At 39.5% G+C, this 21,971-nt stretch overlaps 2 protein-coding genes and 1 pseudogene across 9 annotated transcripts in view; 2 read left to right on the top strand and 1 right to left on the bottom strand.

The window, feature by feature from the left end:
* Positions 1 to 15,661, bottom strand: part of MTREX (Mtr4 exosome RNA helicase) — a 126,226-nt gene extending 110,565 nt beyond the window's left edge. For 6 of the 7 annotated variants that reach the window (XR_014831302.1, XR_014831303.1, XR_014831304.1 and 3 more), the window contains exons 1-5: positions 15,502 to 15,661; positions 7,286 to 7,423; positions 5,203 to 5,269; positions 1,975 to 2,037; positions 746 to 858 (exon numbers count right to left, since the gene is read on the bottom strand). Coding sequence is in view for 1 of the 7 variants with exons in the window: in XM_003133964.7 (XP_003134012.3) it covers positions 746 to 858; positions 1,975 to 2,037; positions 5,203 to 5,269; positions 7,286 to 7,423; positions 15,502 to 15,635 (515 nt within the window). In the remaining 6 variants the exon portion in view is untranslated. Of the gene's footprint in view, positions 1 to 745; positions 859 to 1,974; positions 2,429 to 4,521; positions 5,270 to 7,285; positions 7,424 to 15,501 lie in introns of all 7 variants that reach the window. The other variant, XM_085002229.1, reaches the window with a different exon arrangement.
* LOC146395552 (small ribosomal subunit protein uS14 pseudogene) lies at positions 8,212 to 8,382 on the top strand (annotated as a pseudogene).
* A 303-nt stretch (positions 15,662 to 15,964) lies between the features above and the next one.
* DHX29 (DExH-box helicase 29) overlaps positions 15,965 to 21,971 on the top strand; it is a 51,239-nt gene continuing 45,232 nt past the window's right edge. For both annotated transcript variants that reach the window (XR_014831301.1, XM_003133948.7), the window contains exon 1: positions 15,965 to 16,269. Coding sequence is in view for 1 of the 2 variants with exons in the window: in XM_003133948.7 (XP_003133996.1) it covers positions 16,089 to 16,269 (181 nt within the window). In the remaining variant the exon portion in view is untranslated. The remainder of the gene's footprint in view (positions 16,270 to 21,971) is intronic.

Here is a 21,971-nt window from a genome sequence, read left to right as displayed (position 1 = left end):
CAGCTCAGCTTCCATCCCTGGCCCAGGCACTTCCATATGCAACAGATGAGGCCATAAAAATTTTTTTTTTCAAAAGCGTATCAAAAACATTTCCTAAATATAATAAAATTTGTGATGCAGTTATAGCAATAAAAGGAAATTCACAGCACTAAATGCCTATATAAGAAAGAAGTCTGAAATTAATGACTTAACCTTTCTTCCTTTAAAACATTAGAAAAAGAAAAGCAAATGAAGCCCAAAGTAGAAAGAAATACACTAAATTTACTTGCAGAAATCAAATAAAACAAATTTAAACTTTTAAAAGGTACAATAAGAAACAAAGTTATTTTAAAATTTAATCTTGGAATTTCCCATCATAGTTCAGTGGTTAACAAATCCGACTAGAAACCATGAGGCTACGGTTCGATCCCTGGCCTCTCTCAGTGGGTTAAGGATCCGGCATTGCCGTAAGCTGTGGTGTAGGTCACAGACACAGCTCAGATCACGCATTGCTGTGGTTCTGGTGAACGCTGGCGGCTACAGCTCCGATTAGACCCATCGCCTAGGAACCTCCATATGCTGTGGGTGCGGCCCTAGAAAAGACCAAAAAAAAATTTTAATCTTAAAACTACAAGGGAAAAGAGCAAGAGAAGAAAAAGAGGATGTTAATATTTATAAATATTTATACATACAACATAGGAGTACCTAAACACATAAAGCAAATATTAACAGTCCTAAAATTTAATTTAAAAAGAAAGCTACTCACTCAGCGCATACAGTTTTTCCTGCTGATGTATGTGCAGATACTAAAACAGACTGATTATTGTCAACACATTGAATGGCTTCTCTTTGAAATGCGTCAAGAATGAATGGGTATTCCTATAAAAAAATTAATATCTCCATGAATATACCTAGCCACATCTGAGCACACTGTAAAATCAAGAGATGCTACTCTTAGAAGCATTTTGGGAGCATTTCTTTATGAGTCTATTCAGGAAATGTACTACCCACTAGAGAAAATAAGAAAGAGTTTAAAAAAAAAATCTTTAACCAAATAGCATAAAAGTTTTTTCTGCTAATCTCCCAATTATTATATTATGCTTACATATACACTGTATTAATCACAACATAATAATCATTATCATTTATCAAGCATACTTTATGGTAGGCACTGTGCAACACTTTTTCCATATATTATTAATCTTCACAGCGACCCCAAACATAGTTATCATATAGATGGGAACTCTAAAGCTCTGAAAAGTTAAGTCCTCAATGAAGTTCACTCAGCAGAGGCAGAATAACACAGCTATTAAACTTGAACAGTTTAGCCATTTTTTACTTAAAGAAAATGACCTGGAAATTTTCTATTAATCATTTACGGTCTATCACGGCTTCGAAATACATTTAATGTAAGTATTAGAGTTTAAGTTTCATTAGAAGCTTGTTAAACTCTCAAAACTATATGCAAAACTTATTGTACACATATATTTTTCTAGAGAACGATTGATGATTTTCACTAGATTCTCTAAAAAGTTTGAGAATCTTTTTTGTTTAAAAATCTTATCACATGGGAGTTCCTGTCTTGGCTCAGCGGAAACGAATCTGACTAGCATCCACGAGGATGCAGGTTTGATCCCTGGCCTCTCTTAGTGGGTTAAAGATCCAGCGCTGCCGTGAGCTCTGCTGTAAGGTCGCAAATGAGGCTTGGATTCTCCACTGCTGTGGCTGTGGCGGAGGCTGGCAGTTACGGCTCTGATTTGACCCCTAGCGTGGGAATGTCCACGTGCCGTGGGTGTGGCCCTAAAAAGACAAAAAAAAAAAATCTTATCACATGATGCTTGGTTTTCAGCATGATTGTTTACTGATTTGGCTCTCACCATATGTGACTTCAAATAGCTTCTGGAAAGTATAAAAATATCATTTAAAAGTTTACCTTCAAGATTTTTAGGAAAAAAGACTCACAAAACTATACAAACTATTGTCCCAAGTACAGACCTTTGCAGCTTTTCCAACTCTTGGTTTAAGTGGTAGATAATCTTCATCGGCAGGAAGTGCAACCTGATGTTAAGAAAAAATATATTAATCAGCTTACTATTTGAGAACCAATCCATTCAGCATTCCATAATCAACTATTTTTTGAAAAATAAGTGATAAACTAAAGTGTTTCTGACAGTCTTAGGCACCATAAAATTAATCACATTTAAGAACAAGGCAAAATGCAAAAGCTACAACATTCAAAAAAACTTTCATGGAGTTCCCGTCGTGGCGCAGTGGTTAACGAATCCGACTAGGAACCATGAGGTTGCGGGTTCGGTCCCTGCCCTTGCTCAGTGGGTTAACGATCCGGCGTTGCCGTGAGCTGTGGTGTAGGTTGCAGACGCGGCTCGGATCCCGCGTTGCTGTGGCTCTGGCGTAGGCTGGTGGCTATGGCTCCGATTCGACCCCTAGCCTGGGAACCTCCATATGCCGCAGGGGCGGCCCAAGAAATAGCAACAACAACAACAACAACAACAACAAAAAAAACAAAAAAAAAACTTTCATCAGTGCTCATCTAAGAGTAATATTAATTAAAAGCATTTAAGTTTATCTTCCTAAAGAAATTGTGTTAAGGTCTAGGACCTATCTCAGCGATCTTTGTATTTTCTACGTCTAACGTACTTCCAGAAATTAATGAATGCTCAAAAAGGCCTAAAAACTGATGGACATAAAAAGAGATGCCACTATATGAAAGAAAACTATGGGTAATAAAATGATACTACTTCCTGGAACAGGAAACTGATTTTCCTCCAGTGAAGGTTAGGATCTGGAGAGCACTCACAACATAACTAAATCCCCAAACCTTAAGCCAATTAGTGGCAAAGGGGCAAAGTAAGGTGACAGAGAAGTTAAAAATAATTTCTAAAAGAAAAACTTCAACAAACAAGTATTGGATAAGACTCAGAAATAGAGAAGTTGCAATAAATTTGCAATTCAATTAAAATCAAGATGATGTGAGTAGCATTTCAGAAAGAAATAACTAAAAACTAAAAACTGAAAAGTGAAAACACGGGGTTCCCTTTGTTTTGGCACAGCAGAAGTGAATCCGACTGAGAACCATGAGGTTGTGGGTTCAATTCCTGGCCTCTTTCAGTGGGTTAAGGAACAGGCATTGCTATGAGCTGTAGTGTAGGTCGCAGACTCAGCTCGGATCTAGCGTTATCATGGCTCTGGTGTAGGCTGGCAGCAAAAGCTCCGATTAGACCCCTAGCCTGGGAACCTCCATATGCTGCAGGTGTGGCCCTAGAAAGACAAAAAGAAAGAAAGAAAGAAAAGTAAAACAACAAATTGTGTAACCTAATGCATAATACCCATAATGAATGTGCTGGAAGAAATGTGACATTCTAAATGGAATTGAAAGGTAAGACAAAAGTTAGAATTAGGTAATTTATCCAGTGCATATTATCCAAGAGTTAAGAGTTGTTTTTATTACTGAATGAACCCTTCTGGGGACAGGGATAGTTTTCATCAAAAAAAAAAGCAACCTAGAACAAAAGACAAGTTTTTGAACATTCATACCCTGAAAAGAAAGAGCAAATACAAAAGACATTAGAAACAGGAAAGGGAAAATGGAATGTTCCAGTCTTTGTGGAGGGAGGATAAGACATAACCAAGCACAATGGCAGAACAACCCTCATTAGTCTAACACCTTTTTCTTTGAGTGAATTGACTTCAACTTTGTATCCTCAAACCTCTTGATAAATAAAAGGTAAAGTTACCTGCTAAAAAAGTGAGAGGAGATAACCAAATGGAGGGCTTAAGGATAATCGTGAAGGAGTACAGAAAGAACTTCCGGCCTCCTGAGACAAAATGTTTGCTTATTTGTTTTTTTTTTTTTTTTTGTCATTTGTCTTTTTTGTTGTTGTTGTTGTTGCTATTTCTTGGGCCGCTCCCACGGCATATGGAGGTTCCCAGGCTAGGGGTTGAATTGGAGCTGTAGCCACCAGCCTACGCCAGAGCCACAGCAACGCGGGATCCGAGCCGCGTCTGCAACCTACACCACAGCTCACGGCAACGCCGGATCGTTAACCCACTGAGCAAGGGCAGGGACCGAACCCGCAACCTCATGGTTCCTAGTCGGATTCGCTAACCACTGCGCCACGACGGGAACTCCTGCTTATTTGTTTTTAATCCCATCTTTTTAAGGCCACAGTATCAAATTGGGTCTAACATAAGCATTAAACAAATGACCAAATGGATATTATACCTGCCAAACTGAGTGCTAAAGGAAGATAAGGAAATTTCAAGTAGAAAAACAGGTACTTAGACAAAAATGTGGTTCCAAATCTACATCAAAAGCAATTTTTTGGAGTTCCCATCATGGCGGAGGAGAAACGAATCTGACTAGGAACCATGAGGTTGCGGGTTCAATCCCTTGCCTCTCTCAGTGGGTTAAGGAGCTGGTGTTGCCATGAGCTGTGGTGTGGGTTGCAAACACAGCTCGGATCTGGTGTTGCTGTGGCTGTGGCGTAGGCCAGCAGCTGTAGCTCCAATTTGACCCCAAGCCTGGAAACCTCCATGTTCCACGAGTATAGCTCTAAAAAGCAAAAAAAAAGACAATTTCTGTTCATTTGGAATTGCTTATTTATTCAATAAAGGCTTTTAACAGTATTCCCCAATTACCTGTATAATGTATAAGGTTACACAGTAAAGGTAGAAGCACTTAATAAGAAAAACTATTAAACAGTTTCCTTGTGTCCCAATGTTTATACTCTCACTGATAAAGGGCTATCAGTGACCACCACCTTGTGGCAGAACAATGAAACTGCATGTCATCAGAGCAAGACATGAAAAAACACAAGACTTGCAAAATGTTAGTTACTTGACTTTTAAGAGCATGTACTAAATACCTACTCTGGACTGGGTACCCTACCTGATTTTTTTCATAAACTTCAAAACAGCCCCACGATGTAAATCCCATTATTCTAAAGTTACAATTTTTTTTAAAAAAATGTCAAAGAGGTTTAAGAAATATATTCAAGATTGTAGTTAGGAAAAGTGCAGTGCCGGGATCTACGCTCAGGTTTGAATACAAAGCCCCAGTTTCCTCCACTAGACTAGGTGCACTGCACAGAAACTACTTACTGTTTCCAAAGCCCTTAAGGCTAAACTGCTTGTCCACTAGCAGACTAGATAGTTCAAAGCAAAAGCCCACTAATAACACCAACTATGATATACTGTGCTTACCTCATGTGTACATCCTTCAACAGTTTCAACTGATTGTACCTTGACTCTAGGCATCAAATCTGCCAAACTTTAAAAAAAAAAAAAAAAAAAAAGTTAAAATTACATTAAAATAAATGACTGAGAATTATATATGCTTATAATTCAAAATGGTCAGTTAGGATCTTTTATTATAAACACAAAACAAATTGACAGAACACTACACTATAAATCAACTATAACAAAAAAAATTTTTTAAAAATACAAACCAAACAGAATCTAAGTGGATTACTCAAAGAATTATGTCAGCTTACTTCCACTAACTATTTTGAATAAAAAGTATCCTTCCAAAGCATTATTACTACTTCAAAACACAAAGCTGCTTATAAAACCATTACATGATAGGAAGAAAAATAAACTAGCATAAAACAATGTTGCTATAAAGTGTTCCCTATTCTCATCAAAATCATAAGTTACACTTATCTAGATTGTCTATTTATAGATTCTAATAAGACACAGCTGCAGATAAAGATTTAATTTAATGTAGACAAATCATTAATTTATCCACAACTATGACTGAAGCAGATGAATTTCCACACTAGATTCATTAATCTCTTATTGACTGTACTTTTGATATTTATTTTATATCAACAACTACTTTGCATAAAACTCAAGGGTTACTATAATAAGCAACAATGATTTTTAAATTGTTGATATTATTTTGTAATCTATTCCTCTCGCCTGGGTAAATGGTGTATCTTAAACAGTTCAGTGACACATCTAACCACAATTTACAGTAGCTACTTTGCTACTGACAACAAGAGCTGTTTAAAAAAAAAAAAAAAGGAGTAAAATCTTCATTGTAGTGCCACGCTATAATACGGCAAACAAGGAGTTCCCATTGTGGCTCAGCGGAAACGAACCCAACTAGAATTCATGAGGATGTGGGTTCAATCCCTGGCCTCGCTCAGTGGGTTAAGGATCCTGCATTGCTGTGAGCTGTGGTGTAGGTCGCAGATGTGCCTCAGATCCTGTGTTGCTGTGGCTGAGGTGTACGCCAGCAGTTGCAGCTCCGATTTGACCCCTAGCCTAGAAACTTTCATATGCTGCACTCACAGCCCTAAAAAGCAAAAAAAAAAAAAAAAAAGGAGTTCCCATCGTGGCACAGTGGTTAACGAATCCAACTAGGAACCATGAGGTTGCGGGTTCGGTCCCTGACCTTGCTCAGTGGGTTAACGATCCGGCGTGAGCTGTGGTATAGGTTGCAGACGCGGCTCGGATCCTGCGTTGCTGTGGCTCTGGCGTAGGCTGGTGGCTACAGCTCCGATTCAACCCCTAGCCTGGGAATCTCCATATGCCGCGGGAGCAGCCCAAGAAATAGCAAAAAGACAAAAAAAAAAAGGCAAACAAGAAGGGAAAAGTAGTCACAATCATCACTAAAATATGAAACAGGTCAACCTAAGAAATTGGCATCAATTTCTAGAAAGTTTCAGCTTTCTATTTGTAAAGTTCCTGGGCCAGGAATTGAACCGGAGCCACAGGAGTGACCCAAGCCACTCTAGTGACAACACTGAGTCCTTAACCCACTGCACCACAAGAGCAATTCTAGAAAGTTCCAACTTTTGAAATCGAGAAACACCAGCTATTTCAGCCATGGGTCTCCTTCATTGTTAAGTCTTGAGATTCATAGTCACTCCTCTACTGCTACATGCTACAGTGAAAACCAGTTCCTCCTAATGCTCCTTCTCACTTATTCCTTCCAATGGGTTATATTCTTTCCCTTTATCCCACTCTTCCAGTGATCCTCTTCTTGGGACATTAACAAATAATAAGGAAATAAAGTCATTTCTTCTTTTTAAAGCTTCCAGATTCATTCTTAAAACTGGACTCTAAAGCAATAAAAAATGTTCTCGTCTATACTGTTTCCCATTTCCCCAAACTCAGAAAATGTTCTACATTTTTAGCTTTCTATGAATATACAAAGTATATTTATCTTCACTTCTCTGTATCGGCAAATACTTTCATAAAGTAACAATATATAAGCAATTTCCAAAATTTAGGGCAACCACCCAAGGCTTGCTAACATTTATGACAGTGAAAATATTACCTTAAGTCTTCAGTTATTGACTCTTCTACCCTGAGCTTCTTTCCAAAAATGGGTTCATCTGTGCCCTCAAAGTCTGCATCTCTCTTGGTCTTTCCAATATTAGTTGACTCTGTTTGTAATTTACCATCAAAATGTTTTCTGAAAAGTAAATGGTTTAGAATGAACTCTGCTGTATCACTTCTTACTTTAAAGGTGACCCCATAAAATATTATTCCATATATAACATATACTATTAACAGAAAAAGTCATGTAAGTAGATGTAACAAATCGAAACTAGCTAAAGCCTAGAATACCCTAATTTTAACTAATAAAACTGAACACAACTTGTTTTTCATATTTTCTTGGAAAATCTATTTTAAAAATATTTTGCAACTCATATTAACATAAATGCTAATATACACCATATGATCCAGCAATCCACTCCTGGGCATCCATCTGGAGAAAACCATGCTTGGAAAAGATACATGTACCCCAACGTTCATTGCAACACTATACACAATAGCCAAGACACAGAAGCAACCTAAATGTCCTTCAACAGAGGAGTGGATAAAGATGCGGTACTATATACAATGGAATATTACTTGGACATAAAAAATAATGGAATAATGACTTTTATAGCAACCTGGATGGACCTAGAAATTATCATGCTAAGTGAAGTTAGTCAGACAGTGAGACAAACATTATATGCTATCACTTATATGTGGAATGTAAAAAAGAGTAGAATGAATTTATTTGAAAAACAGAAACAGATGCACAGACTTTGGAAAAACTTACGGTTACCAAAGGAGGCAGGTAGAGGGGGAAGGATGGACTGGGGGTTTGGGATGGAAATGTTCTAAAATTAGGTTGTGATGATGGTTATACAACTATAAACATAAAAAAATTCATTGGCTTTTTTTTGGCCTCGTTGCAGCTGAGAGAGCAAGATGGGTCACCAACAGCTCTACTGGAGCCAACCGAGAAAATTTGGTCAAGGTCCTTGCACTTGCTGCATCTGCTCAAACCTGCACAGTCCGATCCAGAAATACAGCCTCAGTATGTGCCCCCAGTGCTTCCACCAGTATGCGAAGGATACTGTCTTCATTAAGTTAGACTAAATGAGCTTCCTTGAATGGGTCACTCAGGACATCTACTTTACGCAGAAACAATGCTAGTTCTTTGTACATAGAATAAACATTAAAAAAAATTCATTGAACTAAAAAAAATCTTAGGAGTTCCCATCGTGGCACAGCAGAAATGAACCTGACTAGGAACCATGAGGTTGCAGGGTTCGATCCCTGGCCTCACTCAGTGGGTGAGGATCCAGCATGGCTGTGAGCTGTAGCGTAGGTTGCAGACACAGCTCAGATTTGTTGCTGTGGCTGGGGCATAGGCTGGCAGCTACAGCTTGGATTAGACCCCTAGCCTGGGAACCTCCATATGCTACAGGTGCGGCCCTTCAAAAAAAAAAAAAAAAATCTCTCTCTAATGACATGACATTACTATTTGGGAGAAAATATTTTGTGGTGGTTGGATTCAATGGTCAAAAGTAGTGACAAAAAATGGTGCTTGGTGGACTAGATATCCATGGGGAAATTCAATCTGACCCCCTATGCTCGTTAAACAATAAAATCAATAACGATATTAGATTGAATTGTGAAAGGCAAAAACAGCAAAGCCTCTAGAAGATGAGAAAATGATCTTAATGCTTTATTATATGTCATTAAATTATTAATCAAAAGGTAAGTAAGACTGCATTGAAACTAAGAATTTCTATAAATCAAAAGGTACCAGGGAGTTCCCGTCGTGGCTCAGTGGTTAATGAATCGGACTAGGAGCCATTCGGTTGTAGGTTCAACCCCTGGCCTTGCTCAGTGGGTTAAGGATCCAGCATTGCTGTGGCCATGGTGTAGGCCGGCGGCTACAGCTCCGATTAGACCCCTAGCCTGGGAACCTCCATATGCCACAGGAGGGGATCTAGAAAAGGGGAAAAAAAAAAAAAAAAGTACCATTAAAAGAATACAGAGGAAAGACAGAATGGGAGAAATCACACACATAACTGACAAAAGGCTAAAAAAAAGACAACTCAATTAAAAAATGAGCAATAGAGTAGAATAGGCACTTTACAAAAGAGGCTATCCAAATGGCCGAAAGCATATGAAACAGGGCTCAAAAACCATCAACTACCAGGAAAATGTAAATCAGACTATATAGAAAAAAAAAGCTCAAAAAAAGGAGTTCCGTCGTGGCTCAGTGGTTAACAAATTCGACTAGGAACCATCAGGTTGCGGGTTAGGTCCCTGCCCTTGCTCAGTGGGTTAAGGATCTAGCGTTGCCGTGAGCTGTGGTGTAGGTTGCAGACGCGGCTCGGATCCCGCGTTGCTGTGGCTCTGGTGTAGGCCAGTGGCTACAGCTCCGATTCAACCCCTAGCCTGGGAACCTCCATATGCCGCGGGAGCGGCCCAAAAAAATAGCAAAAAGACAAAAAAAAAAAAAAAAAAGACTATATAGTACATCGGTGGCTCTCAAATTTTTGATCACAGAAGACTTTTCCAGTCTAAAAGTTAATAAGGATTCCAAGGATTTTTGTTTATGTAGTTTTATCTATTGATATTTACAATATTATATATTAAAACAAAAAAATTATTCATTTAAAAATGGCAATAAAAGAACTATTAGGAGTTACCATAAATAGCATTTTTGATTAAAAATTATTTTCCAAAAAAATATAATGAACATAGTGGCAATGTTTTACATTTTTGCAAGTTTCTTTAATATCTGGCTTAATATAAGGCAGCTGGATGCTGATCTGTTTTGACATTCACTTTGTGATGCACTGTTTTTGCCTGAAGTATATGAAGAAAAAGCCAGCCTCATGGAGCCTTATATAGTTGAAAAAGAGCAAACTTTTCAGATAATTGTAAATATTCCTCTGATCTCATACCAGAACTCAATCAGACTTTGAGAAGTACTGCTAGAGTTACAGATATGAATTATACAAATATATACCATATGATCCAGCAATTCCACTGGGGATTTTTCAATGGTTGAGTCAAAACCAGACACAAAAGAATATATTCTGTATGAGTCCACTTACATTACATTTACAAACAGGAAAAAAAAATTAAAGTGGTTATCAACTTAGTTTTCTGAGGGAAAAAGAAGGATTTCTGTAATATTCTATTTTTTCTCCCGATGGGGGTTACATTCATTAGTGTGTTCACTTTATGAAAATTCATCCCATGACTTTCAGACATTTCCTTTTCTTTATGTTTTACTTCAGTAGAAAAGTTTTTTTAAAGAGCAACAAATAGTAGTATTAATCTATACACTTGAATAACCTTTCATAATGAAGTTTATTCTTTGCAATTTAGCAAAACCTGAACTCTGAAAATCCTCTCACTCTCAATTTAGTTTAACAGGTATTCATACTTGTCCCATATTACTTACATGAATCTCCTTTGGACAAGCCATCAATATCCTTGGGCTTAACAGGGACAAGGGATAATATCAGTAAAAGAAGACATGTGTATAATAAACTGTGATCCCTCCAGTTCTAACATTTTATTATTCTATGTCTGAATTAGTAAACATCAACCAAACCACTATAATTAAAACCTACTGGGAGTTGGTGACAACTATAAAGCAAAGAAATATAGTTCCTACACCTTTGAGAACTTTAAAACCTAAATTCATGGGAGAATACTTTCCTTCAGAAGAGCTCTAGTATTCCTTAATACTGTATTCAACTGCATTCTTATCTAAACAATTGAATCTGAATCTAACCATCAGCCCTGTCCAAGATATATGCATGCCAGATGCCTATATAACTTTAAATTTCTAGTAACCATTATAAAACAGTTTAAAAAGAAATCAATTTTAATATATTTCATTTAGCCCAAAACACACAAAATATTATCATTTCAGTACATCATCAAGATAAAATACAGTGTATGTTTCATAAAACATCAATTATAATTAGTTACATTAGTCACATAGTGGCTGCCTAAGTTCTCAGGTCACTGGTGTGGTACAACAGTGGTTATGTTCAAGTAGCCCTTATTTTACCTAATAATGACTCCAAAGTGCAAGAGTAGTGCTGCTGGCAATTTGGATATGCAAAACAGAAGCTGTAAAATGCTTACTTTAAGTGAAAAACTGAAAGTTGCCAACTTATACATTGTTATAATTTTTATATTAGTTATTTTAATTTATTGTGCCTAACAACTTATAAGTTATGTTTTATCCTAAGTATATATGTATGCATAGGAAGAAACATACTACATACAGGGTTTGTTTAGTATTTGCAGTTTCAGGCATCCACTGGTGTTCTTAAAACCTATCTCCCTCACATAAAAGGAGGGGGTACTAATTAATATACATTGGATAGTACAGCTCTACATAAAAGAACAATTTACAATAAATACTTGAGGGCAGAGAAGCTAGTTAAACAACAGGATAAGAAAGCAAATTCAGAATATGGGAAACTATATGGACAAATGCACTGGTTTCTCCTCTCACCCATCCCTCTAAAAGAAATTAGTGGCATAAGGAAAAAATAAGGAGACTGCTGTAAAATAAAAAATTTAAGGGATACAACAAACAGTATATGGACTTTGTCTGGATCCTGATTCAAATAAACCATTTCCAAAAATATACCTTAGAGACAACAGGGAAAATCTCTCTCTGGATTGACTATTCAATGACATTAAAGATTTACTGTCAATTTTGTTGGATATAACAATGGTATGACAGCTATGTTGGAAAAGAAAATCATTATCCAAAAGAAATTCAAACTGAAATATTTAGGGAGAAGTAACATGATTAGCGGCACTTGATTTATAGGAAAAAAAAAAGTGGGGTACGCAGACTGACCATGACCTGATATAACTGAAGCTGAACTATTTGAACATGGAGTTCTTCATATTATTCTCTTAGATAATTCTCATATTACAAGGTTTTGGTTTTTTTTTTTAAAGCATCCAGTTGGCATACAGTGTTTTGTTTTTTTGTTTTGTTTTGTTTTGTCTTTTGTCTTTTTAGGGACACACCTGCGGCATATGGAAGTTCCCAAGCTAGGGGTTGTGTCCAAGCTGCACCTGCCAGTCTATGCCACAGCAAAGCCAGATCAGAGCTATGCTGCAACTTGCAGCAATGCCAGATCCTTAACCCATCGCATGAGGCCAGGGATCGAACCCACAACTTCATGGATACTAGTCAGGTTCTTAACCTGCTAAGCCATCATGGGATCTCCTGGTCTAGAATATTAAATTCACAGGACAAGATCCTCTGAAGTCCCATGATTTGCCCTCTTGTGTTATACAAATTGAATGGAAATCTTGCCATACACAGTGATCATTAATACAAATAATTATGGTACTATGACAGTTGGAATCAGGCAAATTGGATTTTTCCCTAAAAATACCTAGAAGTCTAGGCCTAGCTAGAAGTCTTTATAGTAAATGAAGTCCCTCAAATTACTCATGTTCTATATTTTCTTGTTTCCCTTCTCTAACATTCACGTTTCCTAATAAAATTTGGAAGGTTGTGGAATCAGCTTACCCTAAGACACTGCAAAGTGAACTTTAACCTAGCAAATTTAAAGCAGTGTACCTGCCACAGTGGGAAATTACTTTATAACATCACAGTTGCCCATCAAACTACAGCAATCATTAATTATTCCTATTCAGAAAAAAAAAATAATCTGTCCTTTCTCATTTTCCCTGAGTTCTCCAAAACTGCTACACCCTCTAATTCAATGACAGAGAAAGACTATTTTTCTTCTTTGTTCCATTCTTACTTGACATTTCCCACTCCTGACTGTTCTGCTCTTTCTCTAATCTCTATGTTATGTGTGGGAAAATTATACTTTCCCACAGGAACCTCCACTTCAAGTAGTACTAATTCAAAATAACATCCAAATATATACCTTCAGTGCCAGTATTGCTCCAAACCTAGATTAAAATTGCCCAAGGGACACTCCCAACATTGGCATACTACTATCATTTCACTTTGTCTCAGGTCAAATTAATTTCCAAATCAAAATCTCTTCTAAATTTCCCTATTTTTCTTTTCCTTGACATCTAAATTCAAAATCTCTTTTGACCACCTTTCTATTATTCTCCTTAATAAGGCCTAGCAATTTTTTCCTTCACATTTTATGTCTTTCCTTCTTTCTGACACCTCCTGAGATGAGGTCCTTACAATCTTGTAATTAGATAACTGAAATACTTCCTAATTTACTATCAGTGTCTTTCCTCTTTCAACACACTGACAAGCATTACCAAGTTAATTTTCCTAAACTATCACTCTTTCCAGCCTCCAAGTTAGGAAAAAAACACATGTTCACTTGGGTTTTAAAAATGAAATCAAGGAGTTCCCGTCGTGGTTCAGTGGTTAACGAATCCGACTAGTAACCATGAGGTTGCAGGTTCGCTCTCTGGCCTTGCTCAGTGGGTTAACGATCCGGCGTTGCCGTAAGCTGTGGTGTAGGTTGCAGACGCATCTCGGATCCCGAGTTGCTGTGGCTGTGGGCTTCGTCCGGTGGCCACAGCTCCAATTGGACCCCTAGCCTGGGAACCTTCATATGCCGCGGAAGTGGCCTGAGAAATGACAAAAAAAAAGAAATCAAGGAGTTCCCACCTTGGCGCAGCAGAAACGAACCCGACTAAGAACCATGAGTTGTAGGTTTAATCCCTGACCTTGCTAAGTGGGTTAAGGATCCGGTGTTGCGTGAGCTGTGGCGTAGGTCGCAGACGCGGCTCGGATCTGGCGTTACTGTGGCTCTGGCATAGGCCGGCAGCTGTAGCTCCGATTAGTGCCCTAGCCTGGGAACCTCCATATGCCGCTGGTGTGGCCCTAAAAAGACAAAAGACAGAGAGGAAAAAAAAGAAAGAAAGAAAAAGAAATCAAAACTCATCTGCTTGCTACTCAAGGCTCTTCATAACCCCAAACCGATTTATTTTCAGCCTTATATCTTGTAGTCCCTAAGCAAACACTCCTTCTAGCCCAATTTGTGCTACTAAAAAAGAAAAAAAAAATCGTTATCAATAAAGAATCATTTCCTCAAACCCAGAATAGTATCTTGTATAGAAGGGTCTCTGGACATCACAAATAGGTATCTCGTTCCTGAAGTTGTGGATTTTTTTTTTTTTTTTTTTTTTTTGGTGCCATTTCTTGGGCCGCTCCCGCGGCATATGGAGGTTCCCAGGCTAGGGGTCCAATTGGAGCTGTAGCCACCGGCCTACAGCCACAGCAACGCGGGATCCAAGTTGCGTCTGCAACCTACACCACAGCTCACCGCAACGCCGGATCCTTAACCCACCGGGGGGGTGGGTCGAACCCGCAAACCTCATGGTTTCTAGTCAGATTCGTTAACCACTGAGCCACGACGGGAACTCCTCTTTCCTTAAGTTTTATTGCACTTAACTATATGTACAGCTCATTGTAGTTCAAGCTCCTACTAACTGTAAGGTATGTATCTGTTCTACCTCCTTACCTCGACTAAAAATTCCCTAAGAGCAAAATCATGTCTAACGTAGCATCTCTTAGGAATCTCCCTCAAGATCAAGAGTAAACTTTATTCATTATTAATGAGTTACCTTACTTTAATTCAAGCTTCAAGGACCAGTAAATTTTAATATTTTTCTTAATAAAATCCAAGAAAGCCAGCATTTGAGAATCTACCATGTGCTAAAAGCACCGTTAGGCGCTTTAAACATATCGCATTTAACCCTCACAAAACCCCTAGTGGTTGGCCCTATCATCTCATGATGAGCAAGAACATTACTAATTTCTCTCTTATGTTGTTATTTGCCCCTTCCGCTCCAAGTCAATCCAAGTCACATTATCGAAACTCCCTACCCCTTTACTCAATTCGTTTCTCGAATATTAAAGGCTCTGGGCCCAGTACTGTGCCGGTGCTAGGAGTACAGAAGCTAAGGAACAGCTTACAGCTTACCTGTCCTCACGACCCCACAGCGCAGACAGGTGTAGGTAGTCACGCCAACGCGGGGGTAAAGGAAATGCAGCGGAACGCTGTCTGCGGCCGCCCGGGAAGGCCAAAACCCGCGCCTCCCAAAACCAACTTTCCTCCCCCACTTCCAACATTTCTCTCAACCCCCTTCACTTCCCGACGCTGCTAACGTACACCCACTTTCTCGTGGTCTTCAAGAGTGTCCGATTTTCTTCCCTCAGCGCTGAGAGGGAAAAAAAGACATCTCGGACATCTTCCTTACCCGGCCTTTTCTGCAGACCCTGGTGGCCCCTTCCATTTCCCCTTCTCCTTCTCCTTGTCTTTTTTGGTTCCGGGCGCAGTGGTCGAGTCGTCCTCAAACACGCTGAAGAGCTCATCCCCGAAAGCGTCCGCCATCTTTCGGAGTTGTGAGACCAAATCTCGCTCTTACCCACGATGCCCCGCAACCGCGCCGACGGTGACGCCAAGGGAAGCCGCAACAGGGGCCCGTAGGAGACAAAATTAGTTGAGTCGCACAGCCCTCAAGGCTTCTTTTTTCCCTTTTGGACCTTTTTTCCCTCTTTGGACCTTTCTTTTCCTTTCCAATCACTAGCGGACGCGCATCTCCGAAGCTGAAGTGGCAGCGCGGCGGCGGTTCCCGGCCCGCAGCTGATCCCTAAAGGGGCGGAGAGGAGGCGGGACCTTGGGGAATCGGGCCAATTGAGAAGCAGCGGTCGTTCCGGCCGGAGGAGCCCGGATGGAGGACGCAAGGTGGCGGCGTGGGACTGGGGGAATGTGAACAAACCTTGGAGGCGGTGCGGGAGTGGTATCGGGATCAGACCAGAGCTGTGATTCTGCCACTGCTGCAACATGGGCGGCAAGAACAAGAAACACAAGGCTCCGGGTGCCGCGGCGGTCCGGGCCGCCGTGTCTGCTTCCAGAGCCAAATCCGCCGAGGCCGGAGCTGCGGTGGAGGCCCAAAACAAGAAGCCTGTGGCCAGACAGCCCCCCGCCGCTGCTGCCAGCAACAGGGAGCCCCGAGTAAAGCAAGGTATGAGCTGTCGGGCGCCAGGATCTGGCCCTAGGGGGAAGCCTTCGCACCTGGGCGAACCCTTGGTCTCAAAATTTCTGTCTTCCGCAGCCACAGTTGCTGGCTCCGTATCAGGCAGCCTTGTTTTAGATCAGTGTAAGCTGTTAGGGCCTCCAGAGTTCCGACGGTAGCGCCCCCCAACCTAACCTCCACTTTTTCTAATTCTGTGAACTAAGTAAAAATTGCATTAGCTCCCGTTTCATCAGCGATCAGTCTTGAGCCATCATCTAAACTAGCGACTCGCATGCAGAGAATACTGTCTGGAGTTATTAACCTCCTGGAGCCAGACCCATTTATTTACCTCCTCCTCAACCTCTTCAGCCACGATGTAGTGTTTCCACGTGCTATGTAAAAATCAGTACTTAATAAGAATTGCAGCACTTGCACACCGAATATGGATATAACCTGTTGTAAAATTATCAGCGATCTTTACCACAGCATTGCATTTTTGCTTATTGTGCCATTTGATTTGATAACTCAACTTGGAGATTGCCGGTTCTGGCTGCAGATCAGCAGGCCACTATTACAGCTGATTTCAAAAGATAAACAGTTATACACTATTTTGTTCTGCTTAGCTTGTCTTAGTTCTTATTGAAATGTTTAGCCAACAAATATTTATTTAAAACCTACTTTGTATCTGGCACGATGTTAGGGATGGGATGAGCAAAATAGGCAATCTCTCCCGGAGCTTGCCCGTCTAATGGCGGACACAGACCTGAAGTAATCGCACAGACATCGTTCTATAAGTGCCACAAAGAAAAGCTAAGTAAGAGAATTTAACAGGGTAACCCAGTTTTTACTGAGGAGGAGGAGGGATCATTCACGGTCTCTTTGAGAAAGTGACTGTTAAGCTAAGATCCAAAGGGTGAATAGGTGTAAACTCTATAAAGAAGGGGGGAAATAGTATTCCCGGCAGAGATAAGGAAAACGGTGTGCAGAGATCTTGAGTCAGAAAAGAGCATTGGCCTTTGAGATCTCAGAATGTAAGCATTGTCTAAGGAGAAGATGAGACTGAAGTAGGCAGGTAACAAACTTTCACCTAGAAGGTGGATAATAATCTGTGCTCTGCAATTTACTGTAACTTTTTAACTACAAAGTTATGCCTGCAATTACAGATACAAAAAATTTCTCCTTGTGTATTCTGCGGCGTTTTTATTCTGAGTCAGCCTCTTTCTGACTTCCTTTGTCTTTCCTGATATTCCTCTGAATTCTTTGAACTTTCTCATAGCCATTTATTGTATTCTTTGGTTTCCCATTCCCCCAGCCCCCAAAAGTGACCGTTACCGAAGTGTCATTCTGTGACAGTATGCTTTCCTCTTTACAGACCTTCTATGAGAGTTTATCTACTTCCATTACTTCTTCTGTCTTTTCCTTTGTAGATGACTCCTCAAGCAACATGTCCAATCCTGGTCTCTATTCCAAGCTCAAGTCAGCCATTTCTACATTTATTTGGACACTATTTTGCAAGCATCTCAAATTTAACATGGCTAATACTAAACTACACTTCCCAGCCCGCCCCCACCCCTACTCCCACCCCCAGTAGCTTCTCCTCTGACTTCTTTCTCTTTTTACATATTCTTCTTTATCCCATGTCAATAGTTATTTTTTTGTGCCTTTCTTTCTTTTCACATCCAATGTGTTGTCAAGCTCTGTGCAGTCTTTGCATATCTTACATGTATACCCTTTTCACTTTTGATTTATACTGCTCACACTTCAGTCAAGACACTCATGAATTTCTGGAGTACCAACACAGCCTTCTAAAGAGCTAGCTGTGCTTTTTTCCTCCTCCAGTCTGTCCCACATAAGGTGTCAGATTGATCTTTCAAAACCACTTCTTTTGGGAGAGGGAGTGGGATGGACTGGGAATTTGGGGTTAATAGATGCAAACTGTTGCCTTCTGTTGCCTTTGAAATGGATAAGCAATGAGATCCTGCTGTTTAGCACTGGAAACTATTTCTAGTCACTTATGATGGAGCATGATAATGTGAGAAAAAAGAATGTATACATGTATGTGTGACTGGGTCACCTTGCTATACAGTAGAAAATTGACAACACTGTAAACCAGCTATAATGGAAAAATTAAAGATCATTGTAAAATTATAAGAAATCGTTAAATTAAAAAAAAACACTTCTTTGATCATATCACTTCCCAGTCTTTTCTACATCATCCTCACTGACTTTGTGATAAGGTACAAAGCATTGAGCTAGTATCTAAGACCTCCTTTCTAGTCTTTTTACAGTTCCTATATTTAGCTATAGCAAATCTAGTATGTTTCACTGATCCCAATGCAGCTTTTGGCTTTCTGCTTTCTCATGCTTATTCTTGACCATTTTCTTTTATTGGCATACCATCCATCCCCAAGATTATCTACCAGAATTCTATAATAATCACCCCAGCTCTCAACTGTTTGAATTGTTCCTATGGATACATAGCTCATGCATCATTGTTGTTTGATTATTCTTTTTGATATTTAGATCTTGCCTGTGGCAATGGTATTTGATATCAGATCTTGCCTATGTGACGAATTATACATTTTACCTATCCTACAAAATTTTAGGAGGTAGGAACAGTTTCATGAGTACATATCCCTCAGTATCTACTCAAAGGCTATGAATAGGGTCATTCAAAAAATTTCTTGGGTCAGTGACAAGGAAAAATTCAGAGGAATTATTAAAACCAAGAAATCAAGAGAGAGAAAATGAGAGGTTATCTACCAAATTTGTGGGGAATTTTTTTGTAACCATAAATCAATATATATAGCAGTATACATAAAATGTTGCAACAAGATTTCTGCATAATTTTGCTTTCTTTTTCCTGTTTGGTTATTTTTATATTACATATAATAGGCCTATTTTTAAGAAAAAAATGGAAAAATACACACACAAAAAATCACCTCTGAACTCTATTTTCCCTAATGTAAATGTAATTGTTTTACTCTACTTCTATCCCTCTGTCTTTTCAAACAATTTGAAGGGTTGTCTTTTTGTCTTTTTTTTTTTTCTGGGGCCCCACCTGCGGCATATGGAGGTTCCCAGGCTCGGGGTCCAGTCGGAGCTGTAGCCACTGGCCTATACCACAGCCACAGCAACACGTGATCCAAGCTTCATCTGCGACCTACACCACAGCTCACGGCAACACTGGATCCTTAACCCACTGAGCGAGGCCAGGGATCAAACCTGCAACCTCATGGTTCCTAGTTGGATTCGTTAACCACTGAGCCATGATGGGAACTCCCAATTTGAAGGGTTGTACGTAGCATAGTTTCTCAACTGGACTCTCATTTAGAGGTAGAAAATGACTAGCGCCACAAAATGGCTTTTGACACAATTCTGGGTATTCTTCCACTCCTGTTTTTTCATTTCCTTTGTTCATCAAATAATTCTTGAAGAGCAACTATATGCCAGGCAAGATTTTAGGCACTAGGGATGCCTCAAGAATAAAACAGACTGAGATCACTGCTTTCAGGTTACATTATTGGATGTGGCAAAGGGTGCTTACACACCAAAAGCTGTGTTTGTGTGAAAAATCCTTAAACTTAGTTGAGACTTAGGAAATAAGACTAGGGGACTGATGTCATGAATAAGCTCAAAAAAGCCATTTTATATGTATGTATAAATATTTTATGTACATATATGTTTTATATGTTTCTAAATAATATATTATTTTAGGGCTCCCAAAATAAAACAGAAAAAGTGCCATGAATGTCAGAAAACAGTCTCTTGGTAAAGGATATTTTTATTTATTTGTCTGTGCACACAGAAGTTCCTGGGCCAGGGATCGAACTTGAGCCACAGCAGCAACCTGAGCCACAGCAGCGACAATGCTGACTCCTTAACCACTAGGCCACCAGAGAACTCCCTGTAAAGAATAAATTGTGTGGTTTGGTTTAGAACAGAGATGAGGGCACCTGCTGAGATGATTTGAAGCAACCAGCTATTAGATCTTCAGGACAAATGTTTGAGTCTTAGAGAACAAGAACAAAGGCCCTAAGATGGGAACAAAGTTGGTGTAGCAGGAAGACAAGAAATCTATGTGGGTGGAAAGAGTTGGGGTGGGGTTCGTGTTGGTATTAAATTGGGGAGAGACTTTAGCTAGGATTCCTCACAGGCACCGACTGCTTAGATATATCCGCTCACTCTCATCTATTCTCCAAATAACCTGTTCTTCCCCTTCATAGCTTATTTGGATAATTAGTTGTTTAATTACTCCACCAGAATGTGAGCTCTGTGAAGGCAAGGACTGAGTCTTATATATCCCTGATTGAACTCTTTGACTACTTTGGATCTCCTTGCAGATGGATACAATGGATCAGAAGGGAGCCAGCATGCCTAGTGCTCCCGTTACCAACACCAACCCTTCAAAGTGAATGTCTCAGTGATTGTGGGTCATTGCAATCACTATATGATGTAAAATGCAATACAGTATAAAAGGAATATGTTCTAAAAGAAAGGCTAATGGGCAATAAGAAATTCATTCTGGCCGATGCTTTTCTTTGTTAGCTGAGTCATCTTGAGGAAATCACTTAGTTTTTCTATGCTTCAACTTAAATAAATATTTTTGAGAGCCATTTATATGTGTTGTATTGTTCCATAAACGGTCATTGTCAATTTGAAATCCTTAATGCTTTTGCCTTGGAGGTATACATACTGCACATAACTTCCTTATTTCAAGTCGAACTTTCAATAACTGTCTCCATCTGAAACAAAAAAAACAAAACAAAGATCTCTAGGCAGCAAGAAAAATAGCTGTCATAAATCTTGTGCATATTACTTGGCAAAAGAGTGGAAATCATCTTTATTCAGTGGCCTCTTGACTTAGAATTGTGTTTGAAAATAGGGTTGCTTGAGAGTTCCCATTGTGACTCAGTGGTAGCGAACCCAGCTAGTATCTATGAGGATCCTGGCCCTGCTCAGCTGGCTAAGGATCCAGTGTTGCCACGAGATGTGGTGTAGGTTGCAGATGAGGCTTGGATCTGATCTGGCTGTGGTGTAGGCCAGCAACTGAAGCTCTGATTCAACCCCTAGTCTGGGAACTTACATGTGCTGCAGGAGCAGCCCCCCCAAAAAGAAAAAGAAAGTAGGGTTACTTATCTACAAGTTTTAACATCTGTTTTCTTCTCATACCTTCACTTTTCCCTAGGTAACCGATTAGAATCTGGGGGTCGAGAGGGCTAGTAGCTTGACATTCTGAAAGCAGGCAGCTGACAGGAGACCAAAGAATCACCAAATAGAAAATTAGAGCAGTGTAAGGGAATTGAGTAGCCTCTGCAAGCCTTTCAGCACAGTGATATTCATAATAAGTAATACATCATGAAAATGTTTCTTATTGTAATATATATTATGGCAGGAAGTGTAAATACAGTTTAGAAAGATTTCCATCAAATTGTTTTAAAATGCATTTCATATCCTAGAGTTTTCATTCACACTGACTAATAATCTTATATGAACACGTTTTAGGAAGAATTTGAAAATGAAAGGGCCTTACTGGTTTACTTGATTTAATTGGCAATACCTCTGTGGCAGATCTTATTATTGCTTCAGTTCCTCAGAGTAGTGATTAAAATGAAAATGCACCATTTTTAGAGGCCCTGATTGACACCCAGTAAATATGCAGCAGTATTTTGTTCATTTTCCTCCTCATATTCTGGGGATTCGGATCTCCT

This window comes from Sus scrofa, chromosome 16 (assembly GCF_054392235.1).
Source record: "Sus scrofa isolate SSC_HxYL_T2T_F1_AM1 chromosome 16, Sscrofa_HxYL_maternal_Yorkshire_Landrace_v2.0, whole genome shotgun sequence".
NCBI classification, from domain to species: Eukaryota; Metazoa; Chordata; class Mammalia; order Artiodactyla; family Suidae; genus Sus; species Sus scrofa.
This window is presented reverse-complemented; position numbering and strand designations above follow the sequence as displayed.